This window comes from Abramis brama, assembly GCF_963993115.1.
Source record: "Abramis brama genome assembly, chromosome: 12".
Classification (NCBI taxonomy): Eukaryota; Metazoa; Chordata; class Actinopteri; order Cypriniformes; family Leuciscidae; genus Abramis; species Abramis brama.
This window is the reverse complement of record NC_139974.1, coordinates 7,965,352-7,987,414: the sequence shown is the minus strand read 5'-3', so window position 1 is coordinate 7,987,414 and position 22,063 is coordinate 7,965,352. Positions and strand designations below refer to the sequence as shown.

At 37.9% G+C, this 22,063-nt stretch overlaps 1 protein-coding gene across 1 annotated transcript in view; it reads left to right on the top strand.

Moving 5' to 3' along the window:
- The first annotated feature begins 993 nt into the window (after positions 1-993).
- col9a1c (collagen, type IX, alpha 1c) overlaps positions 994-22,063 on the top strand; it is a 32,601-nt gene continuing 11,531 nt past the window's right edge. The window contains exons 1-14 of the mRNA XM_084131981.1: positions 994-1,206; positions 8,058-8,129; positions 9,066-9,195; positions 14,115-14,511; positions 15,873-15,953; positions 17,103-17,120; positions 17,644-17,736; positions 18,821-18,856; positions 20,010-20,081; positions 20,396-20,440; positions 20,633-20,668; positions 20,895-20,918; positions 21,037-21,090; positions 21,479-21,550. Coding sequence (XP_083988107.1) covers positions 1,098-1,206; positions 8,058-8,129; positions 9,066-9,195; positions 14,115-14,511; positions 15,873-15,953; positions 17,103-17,120; positions 17,644-17,736; positions 18,821-18,856; positions 20,010-20,081; positions 20,396-20,440; positions 20,633-20,668; positions 20,895-20,918; positions 21,037-21,090; positions 21,479-21,550 — 1,239 coding nt within the window. The 5' untranslated portion in view covers positions 994-1,097. The remainder of the gene's footprint in view (positions 1,207-8,057; positions 8,130-9,065; positions 9,196-14,114; positions 14,512-15,872; positions 15,954-17,102; positions 17,121-17,643; positions 17,737-18,820; positions 18,857-20,009; positions 20,082-20,395; positions 20,441-20,632; positions 20,669-20,894; positions 20,919-21,036; positions 21,091-21,478; positions 21,551-22,063) is intronic.

Sequence of the window (22,063 nt, the reverse complement as noted above, 5' to 3'; positions counted from 1 at the left end):
ATAAATTATATTTTGGATATATTCAAATATATAACTTTATTGACTCAGTTGTTATTCAAATCTTGACATCTGCCTTAGTGCGTTCATTAGATTTAATCAGAGAAGATCTGATGTCTGAATCGTTTATTCAGGCAGATATTTATAATGAATTCTTGTCAGCAAACTTGAACACATGATGACTGACGGGCAGAGAGCTTGCCAAGTTTTGTGATCGACCAACACGTGCGTAGGCCGATTGTAAGTGCCGCAGTGCTGTCACAAAGACTGCTGTGAATTCTCAGGGCTTCTGTTTCAGATATCTGATATCTGTCAGGTAACAGGACAATTTATGCATAATATTTGCAAAACAATCACTTATAGGAGCTTTAAAATGTTTACCATTAATCCAGTAAAACGAAAGGGCACTGAATGACTTGCTGCATGTATTCTGGACTTGCTTCTGACCCTGACAAGAGCCTAAAGCTCACTGTGTGATGGATGGATGGATCATGGATGGATGGATGACAGGGTTAGGTGTGTGCAATGCTGTGTATAGATTGTGCACATTGTGTGAGACTCATGACTCATTCATCATTACAGAGCCAGAATATATTCCTGTCACCTTCCTGTGCCTCTAGCCAATTTAAATCAACAACGCACACACACACACACACACACACACACACACACACACACACACACACATACAGGGACAGGTGGCTCGGGTCTGATCAAAAGCTCAGTGTCTCTTCCCTATCTCAGCATGGGTGTCTTCCAGTCTGGAGCTGCTGGGGTTTCTTGAGTGTCTGAATGAATAATCTGGTCTTCAGTGCTGTTATTGTTCAAAACTTTGGGCTCAGTACTATTGTTTTACTGTTTTTGAAAGAAGTTTCTTATGCTCACCAAGGCTGCATTATTTAAAAAAAATTAAAAAAAAAATTGTGATCAGAAATATAGTAAAAACAGTAATATTGTGAAATATTGCAATTTAAATGAACTGTTTTCTATTTGAATTCCTGATTTAAACCCACTTTCAAAACCTTTAAAAAGGGGGACACGTCTTTCCAATATTTGTTTGCATGTATTAGTTTTATGATAAAAATGTTTTGTGAATCAGAATGGTGTCTGTCTTTGTCTCTGGCAGGAGTTGGGTCTGGCGACAGACACTGACAGGATGTTTAATACGTATGATTGTCTTCACATTGCTCTGGGCTCCAGCTCTCACTCGTGAGTATCTTCTTTTGATGTTTAATGTGTCTCAGAAATTTTAACTAGTGATTAAATACTCTTGCTCTGGTAATCATCCCATAATGGCTTTGTCTTTCCTGTTTTTTAGTCATTGTTGATTGTCAGGTATAAATGAATATCAGATATGAGGAATCAAGAAAACTGATTGATGATTAATTAATGTCCTATGTGACATTTTAGCCCTCATGTTATGTTCCGGTAATTTTGACACGAAAACAATTTTTTTCCACCTGAAAATGCTAGTTAAAGGGGTAGTTTTTTTAATTTTTTTATTTATAATTTTGTCATCAAATACTCACCCTCATGTCACGATCACTTTATTTGATGAACAGATTGAATTTAGGCTTTTATTCACATATAAACATAGATCAGCGAACATAAACAGAAGCTCAAGCGAACCTGCTTGACGCGTGAGAATGAACCTCATTGGTTCTTGCTGAAGCTCAAACGTGCTGCGTAACACGAGAATGAACCTCACTGGTTCTTGCAGAAGCTCAAACGTGCTGCGTAACACGAGAATGAACCTCACTGGTTCTTACTGAAGCTCAAACGTGCTGTGTAACACGAAAATGAACCTCGTTGGTTCTTGTTGAAGCTCAAACGTGCTGCGTAACACGAGAATTAATCTCATTGGTTCTTGTTGAAGCTCAAACGTGCTGCGTAACACAAGAATTAATCTCATTGGTTCTTGTTGAAGCTCAAACGTGCTGCGTAACACTAAAATGAACCTCATTGGTTCTTACAGAAGCTCAAACGTGCTGTGTAACACGAAAATGAACCTCATTGGTTCTTGCTGAAGCTCAAACGTGCTGCGTAACACGAGAATTAATCTCATTGGTTCTTGTTGAAGCTCAAACGTGCTGCGTAACACGAGAATGAACCTCATTGATTCTTTCTGAAGCTCAAACGTGCTGCGTAACACGAGAATGAACCTCATTGATTCTTTCTGAAGCTCAAACGTGCTGCGTAACACGAAAATGAACCTCATTGGTTCTTACAGAAGCTCAAACGTGCTGCGTAACACGAAAATTAACCTCATTGGTTCTTACAGAAGCTCAAACGTGCTGCGTAACACGAGAATGAACCTCATTGGTTCTTACAGAAACTCAAACGTGCTGCGTAACACGAGAATGACCCTCATTGGTTCTCACAGAAGCTCAAACGTGCTGCGTAACATGAAAATGAACCTCATTGGTTCTTACAGAAGCTCAAACGTGCTGTGTAACACGAAAATGAACCTCATTGGTTCTTGCTGAAGCTCAAACGTGCTGCGTAACACGAGAATTAATCTCATTGGTTCTTGTTGAAGCTCAAACGTGCTGCGTAACACGAGAATGAACCTCATTGATTCTTTCTGAAGCTCAAACGTGCTGCGTAACACGAGAATGAACCTCATTGATTCTTTCTGAAGCTCAAACGTGCTGCGTAACACGAAAATGAACCTCATTGGTTCTTACAGAAGCTCAAACGTGCTGCGTAACACGAAAATTAACCTCATTGGTTCTTACAGAAGCTCAAACGTGCTGCGTAACACGAGAATGAACCTCATTGGTTCTTACAGAAACTCAAACGTGCTGCGTAACACGAGAATGACCCTCATTGGTTCTTACAGTAGCTCAAACGTGCTGCGTAACACGAAAATGAACCTCATTGGTTCTTGCTGAAGCTCAAACGTGCTGTGATTGGTTCTCACAGAAGCTCAAACGTGCTGCGTAACATGAGAATTAATCTCATTGGTTCTTGTTGAAGCTCAAACGTGCTGCGTAACACTAAAATGAACCTCATTGGTTCTTTCTGAAGCTCAAACGTGCTGCGTAAGACGAAAATTAACCTCATTGGTTCTTACAGAAGCTCAAACGTGCTGCGTAACACGAAAATGAACCTCATTTTTTCTTACAGAAGCTCAAACGTGCTGCGTAACACGAGAATGAACCTCATTGGTTCTTGCTGAAGCTCAAACGTGCTGCGTAACATGAGAATGAACCTCATTGGTTCTTACTGAAGCTCAAACATGCTGCGTAACACGAGAATGAACCTCATTGGTTCTTACAGAAGCTCAAACGTGCTGCGTAACACGAAAATGAACCTCGTTGGTTCTTGTTGAAGCTCAAACGTGCTGCGTAACACGAGAATTAATCTCATTGGTTCTTGTTGAAGCTCAAACGTGCTGCGTAACACTAAAATGAACCTCATTGGTTATTACAGAAGCTCAAACGTGCTGCGTAACACGAGAATGAACCTCATTGGTTCTTACAGAAGCTCAAACGTGCTGCGTAACACGAAAATGAACCTCATTTTTTCTTACAGAAGCTCAAACGTGCTGCGTAACACGAGAATGAACCTCATTGGTTCTTGCTGAAGCTCAAACGTGCTGCGTAACATGAGAATGAACCTCATTGGTTCTTACTGAAGCTCAAACATGCTGCGTAACACGAGAATGAACCTCATTGGTTCTTACAGAAGCTCAAACGTGCTGCGTAACACGAAAATGAACCTCGTTGGTTCTTGTTGAAGCTCAAACGTGCTGCGTAACACGAGAATTAATCTCATTGGTTCTTGTTGAAGCTCAAACGTGCTGCGTAACACTAAAATGAACCTCATTGGTTATTACAGAAGCTCAAACGTGCTGCGTAACACGAGAATGAACCTCATTGGTTCTTACAGAAGCTCAAACGTGCTGCGTAACACGAAAATGAACCTCATTGGTTCTCACAGAAGCTCAAACGTGCTGCGTAACACGAAAATTAACCTCATTGGTTCTTGCTGAAGCTCAAACGTGCTGTGATTGGTTCTCACAGAAGCTCAAACGTGCTGTGTAACACGAGAATTAATCTAACTGGTTCTTGTTGAAGCTCAAACGTGCTGCGTAACACTAAAATGAACCTCATTGGTTCTTACAGAAGCTCAAACGTGCTGCGTAACACGAAAATGAACCTCATTGGTTCTTACAGAAACTCAAACGTGCTGCGTAACACGAGAATGAACCTCATTGGTTCTTGCTGAAGCTCAAACGTGCTGCGTAACACGAGAATGAACCTCATTGGTTCTTACTGAAGCTCAAACGTGCTGCGTAACACTAAAATGAACCTCATTGGTTATTACAGAAGGTCAAACGTGCTGCGTAACACTAAAATGAACCTCATTGGTTATTACAGAAGCTCAAACGTGCTGCGTAACACGAGAATGAACCTTATTGGTTTTCACAGAAGCTCAAACGTGCTGCGTAACACGAAAATGAACCTCATTGGTTCTTGCTGAAGCTCAAACGTGCTGCGTAACACGAGAATGAACCTCATTGGTTCTTACAGAAGCTCAAACGTGCTGCGTAACACGAAAATGAACCTCGTTGGTTCTTGTTGAAGCTCAAACGTGCTGCGTAACACGAGAATTAATCTCATTGGTTCTTGTTGAAGCTCAAACGTGCTGCGTAACACTAAAATGAACCTCATTGGTTATTACAGAAGGTCAAACGTGCTGCGTAACACTAAAATGAACCTCATTGGTTATTACAGAAGCTCAAACGTGCTGCGTAACACGAGAATGAACCTTATTGGTTTTCACAGAAGCTCAAACGTGCTGCGTAACACGAAAATGAACCTCATTGGTTCTTGCTGAAGCTCAAACGTGCTGCGTAACACGAGAATGAACCTCATTGGTTCTTACAGAAGCTCAAACGTGCTGCGTAACACGAAAATGAACCTCGTTGGTTCTTGTTGAAGCTCAAACGTGCTGCGTAACACGAGAATTAATCTCATTGGTTCTTGTTGAAGCTCAAACGTGCTGCGTAACACTAAAATGAACCTCATTGGTTATTACAGAAGCTCAAACGTGCTGCGTAACACTAAAATGAACCTCATTGGTTATTACAGAAGCTCAAACGTGCTGCGTAACACGAGAATGAACCTTATTGGTTTTCACAGAAGCTCAAACGTGCTGCGTAACACGAAAATGAACCTCATTGGTTCTTGCTGAAGCTCAAACGTGCTGCGTAACACGATAATTAATCTCATTGGTTCTTGTTGAAGCTCAAACGTGCTGCGTAACACGAGAATGAACCTCATTGGTTCTTACAGAAGCTCAAACATGCTGTGTAACACCATGTAGGAAAACACATCATGGCCACATTCCAGGATGACAATGTCAAGATTCATCAGGCTCAAATTGTGAAAGAATGAACCTTGGAGGAGCATGGAGAATCATTTTCACACATGAATTGGCACCTTTGATTCCAGAGCTTAAATTCATTGAAAGTCTTTGGGATGTGCAGGAGGAGACTTTACAGAGTGCTGGACTCTTGGATTGTCAATACAAGATCTTGACCAAAAATGGATTCCCCCCCTTGATGGAAATAAATATTGTGATGTAATTTCCATCAAGAGGTGCATCAATTTTTGGATACAATAGATGATTAGGAGCACCAAGTAGTGATACAACATTGCAGCGATTTAAGTCTCTTCATGCGACCTTACACTACACATAATTTGGTGTATGATTTATTTTTTAAAGAATATTTACTCAGAAATTGTTATAAAGTTACACCTTGAATTAAACGTCAAAATGACAATTTTGTCGAAAGTAGAAACACTGAAATAGTATTTTCTTGTAAAACATACTCCAATAACCTTCCTTTTATTTACAACTTTTTTTTTTTACAGTGTACAGTTGTGATGGATCAGTGTGTGGTCCACAATGAATCACTGTGCCACCATAAGCATGTCTGCAGGCACATATAAACGTGTGCGAGAGAGTGCGGCTTCATTCTCGGCTTTGTCCCTCATTTGCACTAATGGGTGGTTTTAAAATGACACGAGAGGATATGAGGGTTTAAAGCGCTCTCACGCGGCTCTGCGCCCGGATAAACAGCACTGTAAAAACACAGGGAAATGCCTTTTTTACTATGGTACCTCTCGCTCCTGCCTGCTTATTTCAGGCTTTCAAGAAGTTCCAGATGTCAGTGTGTCTGTTCATACTGTTCTTCTGTTAAAGCGCTGCGTCAGCAGATGAAGCCCGCCAGCTCCCCATGCGGTTATTTCATGATTCCAGCACTGCAGTTTTTTCTCAGAGCCAAACCCTTATTTAACCGCTGTGGTGGTACCTGATGGTAATACTGTGGTACTTTTGAAATATGCCATGGCATTGTATGATTACCATACCGTACATTATTACCAAGGTGCTTAAAAGAACACCATAGCAATATCATCACAGTATCGTCCTAAAACCATGATGAACGCCCCCAAAACATGGTCATATCATGGTATGTTTCTGATCGGGCTGTAGGAATTGATCAAATATGTAAAAACATTTTTTTAAATTATCTAATTTTAGCCAACTTTCGGACATTTTGGTAGCATTTTTAAAAATCTTTTTTAGATCACAGAATAGTGGAACCATACTAAACAGGTATTTTAGCATCCTAAATCGGTTTTCTTTAACATACAATTCATACATATATGAAAAACAGTGCTAAAACAACAGATCAAGTCCATTCTCCGGATATTTTAAGGGCATCAGTCTGTCAAACGGTGAACTATAGAAAGGAAACAGGGCTGATGTTCTCCATCAGAGGGTTTAATGTTCATAGGAGGTAAACTGTCCTTGTGATTGATGGAATGTCACATTTGTTTTCCCATAGTGCACTTTTAGATTAATACAAATGAGCACAGATGACTATGTCTGTCAGTGATCTGACTTTATAAAAGCTGTCCTGCAGGTCCACACATGTACACTTAAGTCCATAATTCCAGAAAGTGCTTCCCCACTGTAATCACGACAAATTGATCACATCTTATGCTCAGTGGTGCACATACGGCCTTTAAATGATGCTGCTGCAAATTAGAAAACACATTTGTTTATTCTACTTCTATTTACTTTCGTAGCTCGACTGGCAAGGCGTATGTGTACAGTGCTGGTCAGAATTATTTGCCCCATTGGTAAATATGTTTAAAGATGGCTGTAAAAAATAAATCTACATTGTTTATCCTTTTGATATTTTATTTAAATAAAAGAAAGAAGCAAAAATCTAACCTTTCATTGAAGTAAAAGAAATTAAAGATTTGAAAGTGGGGGGAAAATCACATTATGAAATAAATGTTTTTCTCCAAAACACATTGGGAACAATTATTTGCCCCCTTTTATTAAATACTTTTTGCAACCTCCAACCTCCCCCAAGATAACAGCTCTGAGTCTTCTCCTATAATGCCTGATGAGTTTGGAGAACACCTGACCAGAGATCAGAGAGCATTCCTTCAGATTCCCAGATCCTTGTTGGCGCTTCTTCTCTTCAGTTCAGCCCACTCATTTTCTATAGGGTTCAGGTCAGGGACTGGGATGGCCATTGCAGATGCTTGGTTTTGTGCTCAGTGACACATTTTTGTTTTGATTTTGATGTTTGTTTTTGGATCACTGTCCTGTTGGAAGATCCAAACATGGCCCGTTATAAGATTTCTAGCAGAGGTTATCAGGTTTTGATTTTTAATATTTGATTGAATCCATGATGCCATGTATCTGAACAAGATGTCCAGGACCTCCAGCAGAAAATTAGGCCCACAGCATTAATGATACAGCAGAGTATTTCATTTTACACATGGGGTACTTTTTTATCGCTGTATGAACCAAACCCATATTAAGTGTTTTCTGCCATATATATATATATAATTAGTAATAATAATTGTTATTATTATTATTTCGTAAAAATATATTTGTATGTGGTAATTGCCTGCTGTCAAGAGACGGGTGAATGTCACTTTTTTTACAATCAGAGTGTATTCTCTGGTGATATGTTACTGCAGAAAGGCCTGGCACAACACTCATGTCACTTATTAATTTTTCAGAGCTGGATTTGAACAGATTAGATGGCGAAACGGTGTGCCCAACCATGAAGAATGGACAAGATGACCTTCCAGGTAAAATAGAGCCCCTGTGAGAAAACATGCTGTGAATTGTGTGCATTTATTGCAGACTCTTTGGGACTGTATGTTATGCAGTAAATCCAGTATATGACAAATCCAAAAATGAAGGCCCAGCTCCTTTAGTAAAAATAATGATCTGCATAGTAGAGCACTTTTCATGAATGTTAGCATGAATATTTAACCATTATTATTCTGCATGATTATCGATAAAAAATCCTCTTTGTGCAGGCATTGTTTACCTATAAATAGCCTTAAGTAGGACATGCAGCGGCACAAAGCTGTTTGTTTCATTAGGCAAAGATGCTGAAGCTGATAGTCACCTTGTTTCAAGACATCTTTAGATCTCAAATGAGGCAAATAAAACTTCCGTCTCTGGCCGGCCAATTTCTGCAGTGGAAACACTTCTAGCTCAGCAAGATCTTAATTGGTTGCGACTCCTTCGCTTTTAACAAATAATGCGGAGGGTGCAACCTCAAATCACTAACATGTGCTGCTCTGTGCACAGGCTGGAAACGGGGAGTAAGCAAGTTACAAACTCATTTACTGAAGCCAACAGATGTAGAGAGACCTCCTGGATGTTTTTGGTGCATATTAATGCATTTAACAGCATTAAGTTATTTTTTGCATGAATTTGTCACAAATGCTAATGGAAAATGTATTATCTAATCTAATGTGGATCAAATGAGATTCTTGTAAGAATAAAATGCATTGTATACAATTAATACACAATTTTAATTCTTTTAATTGCATTTTATTTTCTATTTCCTTTTTTCCAGAAATTATTAGGTTTTAGGCAGATATTTTGTGTGTGATCTGAAATCCAAAGTCTGATTTGTCTGATTTCCCACGTATGCATGATATATGTGTCTATAGAGAGCTTGAAATGTCTGCTTTTAAATGAACCGATTCGATTGTATTTGTGTGTGGCAGGATTTGATCTGATCACACAGTTTCAGTTGGATGTCATCCCGATGAAGGGCGTCAGAAAGGTAGAAGGTTCCACACCCCTCCAGGTGGCGTACAGACTCGACAAAGAGGCTAACTTCCAGATCCCAACCAGGTAACTAGAACTAAACCTGACCACTCACTAAACTATGTGCACAAACACACATAAACACTGGGGATGCCTTTATGTGCAAAAACACACATAAATTATGTACAACAACACAAAAAACTACACTCTTATCAGTATATGCATGAGTGCACTACATAAACCAAAGCTAAATATTTTGTATACTGCATGCACACACACACATACATACACAACCGTGTTGGCATCTGTGATCTTTGTTTCAGGTGTTGCATTATTACAGGTCAGAGACAGGTGTTATCACCCTCTGAACAGCTTCTAATAATGCAAAAACGAACTTGTCTGAACCCATGTGGATCCGCTTGAGCAAAATGCTGCATTCCCAGACGCCCCATACAATCACGCTGACATACGAATACTCACGTTTCAGCTGGTGTAATATTTATATATATATTTCTATATTAATATATTAATTGTCCTTTTTTTTTATTTTTTTTTTTTAGTAGTAGTATTATTAAAAAATATTTTGGTAACACTTTATTTTGATGGTCCCTTTTGAACATTCTGTTGACTATAAGTAGCTTTGCAACTACATGTCAACTAACTTTCATTAGAGTATTAGTAGAGTGTCTGCTTAATATCTACTAACTCTTTATTGTGATGCTCCTCCAACAGACATTCTACTGACTATAAGTAACTTTGCAACTACATGTCAACTGATTCTAACCCTAACCCTACCAGTCTACTAATACTCTACCAACACTCTAATGAGAGTTAGTAGACATGTAGGTGCGACGCTACTTATAGTCAACAGAATGTGTTAAAGGGACCATCAAAATAAAGTGAAACCAATATGTTTATACTTTAATGAGCATGCATTTTATAATAAACTTTGAAGAGGGAACTGATATACATCAGTTATACCTTTGTGAAAAACATTTTTAGCATACTAAAGCCATACTTATTACATAAATGATCTACTTTAATGCGAACTGAATGTAAAAAACTGAAGTTGCGGTAAGCGCTTTCTGAGAAGCGCTGTTGAAAGTGAATTGGCCTAAGCAGCACAACACACTTGTAGCCAATCAGCAGCAGGGTTGCGTGTCCACTCATGATGGGGGAGGAGAGAGAGTGAGCCAATCAGCAGCAGGGGGGCGTGTCCACTCATAATGGGGGAGGAGAGGGAGTGAGCCAATCAGCAACAGGGGGCGTGTCCACTCATAATGGGGGAGGAGAGAGAGTGAGCCAATCAGCAGTAAGGGGCATGTCCACTCATGATGGGGGAGGAGAGAGAGTGAGCCAATCAGCAGTAGGGGGCATGCCCACTCATGATGGGGGAGGAGAGTGAGCCGATCAGCAGTAGGGGGCGTGTCCACTCATGATGGGGGAGGAGAGAGAGAGAGCCAATCAGCAGCAGGGAGCATGTCCACTCATGCTGGGGGAGGAGAGAGAGAGAGCCAATCAGCAGCAGGGAGCGTGTCCACTCATGATGGGGGAGGAGAGAAAGAGAGCCAATCAGCAGCAGGGAGCGTGTCCACTCATGATGGGGGAGGAGAGAAACAGAGCCAATCAGCAGCAGGGAGCATGTCCACTCATGATGGGGGAGGAGAGAAAGAGAGCCAATCAGCAGCAGGGAGTGTGTCCACTCATGATGGGGGAGGAGAGAAAGAGAGCCAATCAGCAGCAGGGAGCGTGTCCACTCATGATGGGGGAGGAGAGAGAGTGAGCAAGAGGGAGATTTGAAGAGAGACTGAAGAAAGAGAGATGGCTGAGAGACATTACAAAAGAGAAAGGTCAGAGGAATATAACCGGAAAAAGAAGAGTTATGATCAGGGAAGAGCTTTAAAGGTTGTCATCTTCCGGAAATGAGTTTTTGTTGGGTGGGATGTCTGTAAATGCTTGGATTTATGCAAACTAATGCTACAAAGGGTAGTATCAATTCACAAAAAAAGTGCTGTAACAAGGAAACCATTATGTAACTGACACTACCAACTTATTAAATGGACTCTCAGCTTGTCTTTGAAGTGCTGATATCCATTTGTGAGAGCGTGACTTGGAATGAAATGAAATGGGAGAAAGGGGTTTCTTGAGACAGATTATTCTGAACAGTGGCCCTCATTTATTTTACTAGCCAACAGGAAACTCCATATTTATGGCCTCGCCTTAATCCATTTACAAGCTGGTTAAAGGCCGCTGTAGCTTCATTCGTAAGAACATCTCCCGCAGAGCACCTCTGCCTGTTAAAACGCCACACGGGGTCGAGCCCAGAGAGGGTGTGTGTAAAACCAGACAAGGTAATTGATTCTCAGATGGTGTGTGTTGTTCACTCACCGCCTGCAGCCCGGGATCTGATTCTTTAACACACTGCAATGAAAGCCAGCACCGTCCCTTTGAAATAACTCACGGACGACACACTGGCTTTGAAGATGAAAGTGCACTTCTCTGATGTGTTTGTTATTCATAATTTTATCTCAGAACAACTGAGCTGTGTGTATAATGCAGGGCTATTCCCTTGATGATCAGACAATAATGGAGGTGGATTACTATTCTTAGAGGTAATACATCCCATTTATAAATAGATGCGCTTCATAACAAGAATGTAACTTCATTATGAATTTGCAGAAGTACTTTCTGTTTAACAAACCTACCAATGCAACATTATAGTTTAAAATGTAAGTGTTTACAGTGCAATTCTTGAAAATTTTTTGACAATTTTACCTGCCATCTGTTTTTAAAATGGTAATTTGTCTACTTTGAAAAAAAATCATTAGAATGTTCCATTTCATGTCATTTTCTCTCTTATTTCATTTTATTTTCTTAATTTAATTTAATTATTTTTTTTTTATTTTTTTCTACAGTTTAACTAAAACCACCCACTCACAGGCCATAGGTCAATATTCATATAGATTAAATTATATATTTAAACATTTGAAACAGGCTTTCCCCCCACATTTAACCTAAATGAATCACTAGAATGTTTTTAACACAAATGTACCATTTCAAATGGACCTTTATTTTATTTGTATTATATTTTTATTATTATAGATAATTTATTTTATTTTAGATTACAATATACATTTAAAACTTTAAAGTGGGCTTCTAAACCTTATATATATATATATATACAGTGAGGAAAATAAGTATTTGAACACCCTGCTATTTTGCAAGTTCTCCCACTTAGAAATCATGGAGGGGTCTGAAATTGTCATCGTAGGTGCATGTCCACTGTGAGAGACATAATCTAAAAAAAAAATCCAGAAATCACAATGTATGATTTTTTAACTATTTATTTGTATGATACAGCTGCAAATAAGTATTTGAACACCTGAGAAAATCAATGTTAATATTTGGTACAGTAGCCTTTGTTTGCAATTACAGAGGTCAAACGTTTCCTGTAGTTTTTCACCAGGTTTGCACACACTGCAGGAGGGATTTTGGCCCACTCCTCCACACAGATCTTCTCTAGATCAGTCAGGTTTCTGGGCTGTCGCTGAGAAACACGGAGTTTGAGCTCCCTCCAAAGATTCTCTATTGGGTTTAGGTCTGGAGACTGGCTAGGCCACGCCAGAACCTTGATATGCTTCTTACAGAGCCACTCCTTGGTTATCCTGGCTGTGTGCTTCGGGTCATTGTCATATTGGAAGACCCAGCCTCGATCTTCAATGCTCTAACTGAGGGAAGGAGGTTGTTCCCCAAAATCTCGCAATACATGGTCCCGGTCATCCTCTCCTTAATACAGTGCAGTCGCCCTGTCCCATGTGCAGAAAAACACCCCCAAAGCATGATGCTACCACCCCCATGCTTCACAGTAGGGATGGTGTTCTTGGGATGGTACTCATCATTCTTCTTTCTCCAAACACGTTTAGTGGAATTATGACCAAAAAGTTCTATTTTGGTCTCATCTGACCACATTACTTTCTCCCATGACTCCTCTGGATCATCCAAATGGTCATTGGCAAACTTAAGACAGGCCTTGACATGTGCTGGTTTAAGCAGGGGAACCTTCCGTGCCATGCATGATTTCAAACCATGACGTCTTAGTGTATTACCAACAGTAACCTTGGAAACGGTGGTCCCAGCTCTTTTCAGGTCATTGACCAGCTCCTCCCGTGTAGTTCTGGGCTGATTTCTCACCTTTCTTAGGATCATTGAGACCCCACGAGGTGAGATCTTGCATGGAGCCCCAGTCCGAGGGAGATTGACAGTCATGTTTAGCTTCTTCCATTTTCTAATGATTGCTCCAACAGTGGACCTTTTTTCACCAAGCTGCTTGGCAATTTCCCTGTAGCCCTTTCCAGCCTTGTGGAGGTGGACAATTTTGTCTCTAGGCTCTTTGGTCTTGGCCATGTTAGTAGTTGGATTCTTACTGATTGTATGGGGTGGACAGGTGTCTTTATGCAGCTAACGACCTTAAACAGGTGCATCTAATTTAGGATAATAAATGGAGTGGAGGTGGACATTTTAAAGGCAGACTAACAGGTCTTTGAGGGTCAGAATTCTAGCTGATAGACAGGTGTTAAAATACTTATTTGCAGATGTATCATACAAATAAATAGTTAAAAAATCATATATTGTGATTTCTGGATTTTTTTTTTTAGATTATGTCTCTCACAGTGGACATGCACCTACAATGACAATTTCAGACCCCTCCATGATTTCCAAGTGGGAGAACTTGCAAAATAGCAGGGTGTTCAAATACTTATTTTCCTCACTGTATATATATATATATATATATATATATATATATATATATATATATATATATTAGGTACTGTAACTTACATTTGCTGTGTCGCAACCATGATATGATCATAACAGATACACATTATTTTTTTGTATCTAACAGCACTGACGGATCTTGATTTCTCTCTGCAATCCATTTGTGGGAGAAACAAAACCTGCATTATGGAATATATATTTAATAAATGTCCGTATTTGTTTCCCACCAGGCTGAACTTTCCAAGGGGCTTCCCGGATGAGTATTCCTTCATGACCACCTTCCGCATGATCAAGAACACCGTGAACAAGGTGTGGAACATCTGGCAGGTGGTGGATGAAGACGGCTTGAAGCAGGCAGGCATGCGTCTCAATGGAGACCAGCAGGCCCTGGAGTTCTTCCTCACCACTATGGAAGGAGACGTCCAGACCGTCACCTTTCCGGGCCTCTCTGTCCTCTTCAACACTAAATGGCACAAGGTGATGGTCGGCGTGGAGAAGGAGCTGGTGACGCTGTACGTGGACTGTCACCCGGTGGACCAGAAGCCCATCAAGAGGAAAGGCTATGTCAACACAGAGGGAGACACTCTCATCGGAAGACTGGATTCTGATCCCAACACCTCTGTAGTGGTGAGAGCAACAGCTTCATCAGTAGTGCTTTTTCACTTTCTTAAATGTGCAGCAATATTACACATTTATTTATTCATTCACTCTTTTGACAGATGTGTTTAGAATGTACAGTCTTGTGATGAATTGCATATAGATTTAGATTATATACAAAATAAATTGCATTGGCTACTTAAGTATTTATTACTAATAATAATAATATGTTGTTGTTATTGTTGATGATAATGAGACTAATTTATTCATTAAGAAACTAACAGTTTACTTTTGTTTTGACATATTTTTTAAATGATTTACACTCACATAATATGAATTTCATAGATGTAGAAATTCAGAAAAAAATAATTACATTGGCTATGTATGTATATATATATATTTTATCTATCTCTGTTGCACTGGCCAACAAAACATAAACAAAAAATATGGTAACACTTTATTTCACAGTGTCCTTGTTACATGTACTGTAGTAACGTATTAATATAATAATATGCAAACACTATAATAATAGCTAATAATGTATGTATAAGTACGTGCAACTAACCCTAAATCAAACCCTAATCCTATAGTAAGTAGATTTAGTTAGTTCATTAATATAACTCTGTACTTAAATGTATAATTACACTGTAACAAGGACACCTTAAATTAAAATGCAACCGAAAATACTAAGTGCTCCTCTAATATCATTGTGTTCAGACATATACTTTCAAGGTTAAGATGTTACGATTTGATTTTGCTTTGATATGAATCATTTAAATGGCATTTTAAATAGTTAACAAAGATTTTAACAATTTGTAACTAATATTGAACCTGCTTGGAAGGGTTAATTCAGTTGTTTTGATCTCTACTGTATTTGATGAATGTTACTGTCACCCCGCACCTGCCAAATCCATCACATCCACCTGTGATGAATGTGTAACTGTCACACTGTCTGACGAGTGTTACTGCCAGATTACTGAACCTCAGCACCTTGTCACTTCCTGTCCAAAGGATGGATAAAAAATCTGATAATGCTCTCAGTCACATCGTACAGTGAACTAAAACAGAAAACCTAAAGTTGATATATGTAAATCATAAAAGGTTTGTATATGTAGTCCAGTGGTTGCGTTAGACTTTCATTTTGACGTACAGGGTCATACAAATTCTGTCATAATCTATTATTACCTGTCATTTCAATTAAATGATAATAAGACATGTCATAGCTTTTGTATTCATTCATATTTTCATTTTTAATCACGAATTTACAGGACGAGCATATAGGCTGGATTACGCTTTTATTTATTTATGAACAGAACTTACAAATAGATGAACAGAGACTGTGCATCACTTTTCATGTTCAACACCACACTTGGTTGTTTTATGTTTTCCAGTTTGAGTTGCAGTGGATGCTGATTCACTGTGACCCAAAGAGAGCTCAGAGAGAGAGCTGTATGGAACTTCCTCTGACTGAGGTATGCTTTCATCACTTCCTGTTTTGTCTTAAATGAGAAACGGACCAATCACAGTCTTTTTTTTTTTTTTTTTTTTTTTTTTTTTTTTATGTTTAACAACTTAAATATGGAAAAATCAAGTCAGTTACCTGCTGAAAGGCTGAAAAGTGGTTTGGCCATCAAACCAAGTAGATTGGCTACTTGAGCTTTCCTGTAGCTCAAACAGTAGAGCGTTGGTGCTTGCATATGGAGCTAGAATTGTGTCTTTATTACATGCGAGAAAATAAATGATCTGAGAGAAAAAAAAAGTTTGAGAGAAAAAGTTATCACACTGATAGCAAAAAAAGCATTTCATGAGAGAAAAAAGAATATTTGAGAGAAAAAGTTTGCATAACTTTTTCTCTCAAATATTCTTTTTTTTTCAAACTTTTTCTCTCAAATATTGCTTTTTTGCTATCAGTGTGATAACTTTTTCTCTCAAACTTTTTTTTTCTCTCAGATCATTTATTTTCTCGCATTTAATAAAGACACAATTCTAGCTCCATACTTGCATCGCCAAGGTCATGGGTTTGATTCCCAGGGAAAGCAAGAACTGATAAGAATGTAAATGTGGACCTTGAAATGCAATGTAAGTCGCTTTGGATAAAAGCGTCTGCCAAATGCATAAATGTAAATGTAAACCACCTTAAGCTGGTTTTAAATATGTTTTTAAGCAGTAAACGGTAAATACAATTGTACAATTTAAGACTTTAGTCACAATTTTTAATAAATTCTTATCAATAGCATTACTTTCATTCTAATATATGCATTGCATAACCAATGTACAACCTTAAAAATATCGAGTTTATTGCTATGGCTGACTGGAAACGCTAGTTGCCTCAACATCTCACTTCGCCACTTAACGGTTGACGTCAATGTCGACATTCACGCATTTGCTTTGTTTTTTGACGAGTTGGCCGGCGGGGCGCTATCGTAGGCCGCATGTTGTGGCGCCATCTACAGGTGTGCTTTCTCTTTTTGGTGAAGGGGTTTCACTTTCACTAACTCTGCAATAATCTTAATTCTCTCTCTCTCTCTCTCTCTCTCTCTCTCTCTCTCTCTCTCTCTCTCTCTCTCTCTCTCTCTCTCTCTCTCTCTCTCTCTCTCTCTCTCTCTCTCTCGCTTCTTCAGATGTTTGCCAATGCTGAGGTATTTGATTTTTTTACTTTGTTTTTCTTTAATTTATCATTATTATTTTTAGCAAATAATCTACTACAATGCTTTGTTGCTGAAGTGACTCATTGCTACCTGCTGTACTTACTGCAATACACAAAACATGACCCGGAACAGCTTTTATGTATTTATATATAAGATTATTTACACCACAAGGTAAATAATGTGATATTTTACTAAGAAATTTCTTTGGAATTTCACGAAACCATCCTTGAAAGAATACGGTTACTTTCAAAATGTCCTTGGCTCGCTTGAAGCTTAAGCTAATAAAGAGAAGCTGGCGGCAGAGAGATAATGATTTACATTTTATTCTTTATTAAGTTAAAGTAATTGTTTAAGGTCCCTGGGAGAGAGATTATTTGTAGCCTTTCCAGTTATTGATTTTGTTTAATGAAACAGATTATTTGTGACCAAAGCAAATTATAAAAAGGATTCTAAAACATTTGATGTTTACATTTACTCATCGTTTTCCTTCTTTTACTCCTTCAACACTTTACAGCCAGATCCCAAGCCAATCCCTGGTCCCCCCGGCCCTGAGGGTCCTGAGGGGCCTCGTGGACCCCAAGGAGAAGATGGCAGAGACGGGAGAGACGTATGTCTTTCTGTTCAATATAAACATGACTACTGTAAATGAAAGCAAGACACTACAGACAATTTTGAGATTTTGGGCTATTTGGCTTTTCATAACATGTTTTTCAGACTAGACACTAAAAGTCTTTATTTTCTTGTACTTTATCTGTTTGTGTCTGTAGATTTCAGTTACTATGCATACACTTAAAGGCTTTTCTCCAAACGAGTCAGTTTAATACAACATTATTTTCCTAAAAACATGGTGACGTTTTTCTGCCTGTTGACAGTATTTTCTTATTTATGGAGTGATAAAAAGGAAAATGCAAAATCCCCTCTGTAAAAACTATTTTCTGAACCTGGCTTTATCCTTTCTTCAGATTCCTATTCTGGAAATTGATTTGACAATGCCTCATTTGCATATTTAAAAGCATGTCAGAAAAAATTTGATACAAAAAAACTGGGAAAGTATTTTTTTTTTTTTAACCCTATTCATCTGGGGTGTGTTGCCTTTAGTCAGCTTCACATGTTTATATGAGAAATTACCAGTAGATCTGATGCATATTGTACACAAATATGGCAAAACAATATTTTTTAAATAATGAATGTATTTAATTATTTTTATTTTTATTATCTTATTAATTAATTATTAATTATTATTATTTGGGAAAAATAGAAAATACCTACAGTAATGATGACATACTGTATGTTAGCCATAACATAATTAAGCAAGATATTTAGTTACACAATCGACAAAGGATTCGATTTTCCTATTCATTCACTGTAGCGGTGCTCAAATCAAAATGATTATCAGTTGGAACAATACTTTTTAACTCGTGTTCTTTTGTATTGTCATCTTCTGTGATCCAGTCTTGTACTAAAAGTCTAATGAACCTCCATTAGAATTGTTCCTTTAGACGTAAGCAGCTCAGTCTTTGACAAAAGCTAATGAAACATTTGTTCTTTCGTCCCGGGCAGCTCATTTGGGATTTATTCTCTTGTTCAGGGAGGCAGGAGTTGCTCATTGGAGATTTTCAGTCTCACTGACTGACTTACTGTTTTTTTTAGCACCTTGTGTCCTTTTCTAAAAAATGTCTTCTGTTCTTCAGGGTATTCCAGGCACCCCGGGAACCCCTGGAGCTCCGGTAAGTATGGAATATTGAAGAAACATCTTCAGGGAGACATTGTTCTAAAAGTTAGTCCTAGAGTTAGGAAAAGGGATGCACTGATACTGAAATTGATACTGACCGATATTGATGAGCTGATAATTATTTTTGTTACAGCAGATTATAAAGATGATATATAAATTTATTATTATTATTATTATTATTAAACACTAAAAATAAACAGTTTGTAAGCTACAAAGATTATAAAGCTGATATATCATTATATTCTTTTTTTTAATTAAACCAGCAAAAAAATTTAAAGTTTGTATGTACTAACAATTATAAAGCTGATATATAATACTATTCTAATTAAAAAACACAGTATATAGATATAACTATATTGTGATTATATTTGTGTTATGAAAAAAAAAAAACAGTATATATATAATATAAATGTGTATGTGTGTGTGTGTGTGTGTACTGTTTAAAAGATAATAAAACACAAAAAAATCTAATAAAAATCACACTAAAATTTCAAATGTGTATTACAAAATAAGTAGGCAACGCAATATGAAAATGCACAGTATAAAAATAGATAACTTGTTCTTTTAAACATTTTCTATAGAAAATAGTGTACTGTTTGAATTACAACAAAAAAACTACTAATAATAGTAATAGAGAAGGGAATCTGCGATGCTGGATTTTCCTTAAAAAAAAATGAGAACAGAGTTCTGAGAAATATATTTGAACAATCCCCTATGTATGTGTCACATGAATTATGAAGTATAAACTTCTTCAGACTAAAATTAAAACTTGCCGTTCATTCAGTAAGATTGAATATTACCTTTATTGAACTTGACCGCTATACCCATTAAAACAGAGCAGCAAGTTTTGTATTATAACTCCTAATGAGAAAATGCATTTACAGGCTGCCAGATCCAAAACACAGCCAATCAATCCAGCTTCCTGTGTCAATATCTATTTAGGGAAAGCGTGGTTGAATTCTGGTGTGTCATAAATAGGTGGAATGCTGCTGAGAGCTGACTCTCGTCTTATCAGATGAGGACAGATGCAAAGAGGCATCGCTAACTATGTTAGAATAGACCCACCGTGCTCCGCCATATCTTAGCAACAGCTGCAGTCGATGCTGAATGGTGATAAAACTGTTTTTGTCTTTCTGTGTGTGTCGTAGGGCAGTAAAGGAGATCGAGGCGAGGTTGGACTGCCAGGACAGAGAGGACTGCAGGGGGCCCCGGGACTATTGGTTAGTATTGAGACACATGACCTTAATAACACAACCTAAACGAGACAATAACACTTTCCATTAAAGTTCCATTTGGTAATATTAGTTAACTGCATTAGTTAACAATGAATAGTTGTACTTTTATTAACAAACGTTAACAAAATTAAATAAATACTATCACAAATGTATTTCTCATTATTAATATGTTATTCAATGCGATGGGACCTTATTGCAAAGAGTTACCAATCAGTTTCACAGCTGCACACAAACTGTTTTATTTCATTGTGCTAAATGAATCACTTTGATGTTAATTGGTTCTCTTTATATATGTGTAGGGACCAATGGGCCCCATGGGGCCACGAGGACCAGTGGGAGAAAGAGTAAGAGACCTCAGAAAGACCCCTGTCTGTTTGAGTTCATGATGCATTTTCTCAGATTCTTCATAATTTGCTATTTACCTGCAAAATAGTCTTTCATAAAATGCACAATCATTATATATATATATAATGATTCTCATGGGACTGTGAATTCATGTCATTATGCTAAGATTAGTTTTTTTGGGGGGGTTGTAGGGTCTTCCTGGTTTCCCTGGAGCTGCCGGACCCCCGGTAAGTATTTTCCTCATTTTGGAAAGCAAACAAGTGCTTCACTGTTAAATGCTAAATGTTTTTGTGATGTTGACGTGTTCTATTGACATTGTATTGTCATATCATTGTTTTCTTGTGTTTTTGATTATTTACTTTGCAAAAATGCCTGTACCATGCTTTTAAGACAAATTATGCATTTTGAAGGTTTGACTGGTCTGTTGTTGTTGTTGTTTTTTTCTTCTTCTAGGGACCAGAGACTGTTGGGCCTCCAGTATGTAAAAAAAAAAAAAAAAAAAAAAAAAAAAAAAAACCTTTTTACTGTAATTAGTCGCACTCCCATAATTTAATTTCACATTTACACTTCTTAATGCTATTTTCCACTCATGCAGGGACCCCCAGGGAAGCCTGGTACTCCAGGAGATGAGGGAAACATCGGACCAGAGGTTGGAATTCTTTTCAAAGTGTTACGCAGTGCATTAATACTAAGGCATCTTAATATAGCTAAAGAGTTAAGGCTGTGTAGCTAAAGTCTGTGTAGTGCCGCATAAAAGCCTGACTAAATTATGCCTGCTCTGACCACTTCAGCCCTTAGGATCAAAGTATACAGTTATAATTGCTGTGAAATGCATTCATGCCACCTTTAGGCTGCATTAAACAGTCTGTGTAAAGAACCCTAAATGCCATTTCAGAAGCGCTTCTGTGCCACCTTTTTCAGTATAAAATTACATTCATTACATATCGGTTTTCATACTTAATGTTGCTCTTGTTGTCATCGCTTTATTGATTGTCTCTGTTACCAGAATATAAATATCATTTATGATATTTTTCCAGGGTCCTCCTGGACCAAGAGGAGGACTTGGGCTCCCAGGACCACCAGGCCCACCAGGAACTCCAGGACCAGCAGTAAGACCGGCTTCTACCATTGACAAATTTCATAAGTTTAGCAAATGTACATATGGTGAATGCTTTCAAACAACTTTCAAGCAATGTATACTGTAATGGGCTTAATTTAGTTTAGTGTACATATAACCAGAACACTCAATGGTAGAGCTTTAATTTTAGAGTTTATGTCTCACTGTATTCAGTTTTCAATATAAATGTATTAATACAAAATATATTAATTCATCAATAAAATAACTTAATAAAAATCTGTAACAAGACAAAATGAAAATCTATAACACAAGTCAAAATGAAAATCTGTAACACAAAATAAAATGGAAATCTGTAACGCAAGACAAAATGAAAATCTGTAACGCAAGATCAAATGAAAATCTGTAACGCAAGACAAAATGAAAATCTGTAACGCAAGACAAAATGAAAATCTGTAACGCAAGACAAAATGAAAATCTGTAATGCAAGATCAAATGAAAATCTGTAACGCAAGATAAAATTACAATCTGTAACGCAAGACAAAAT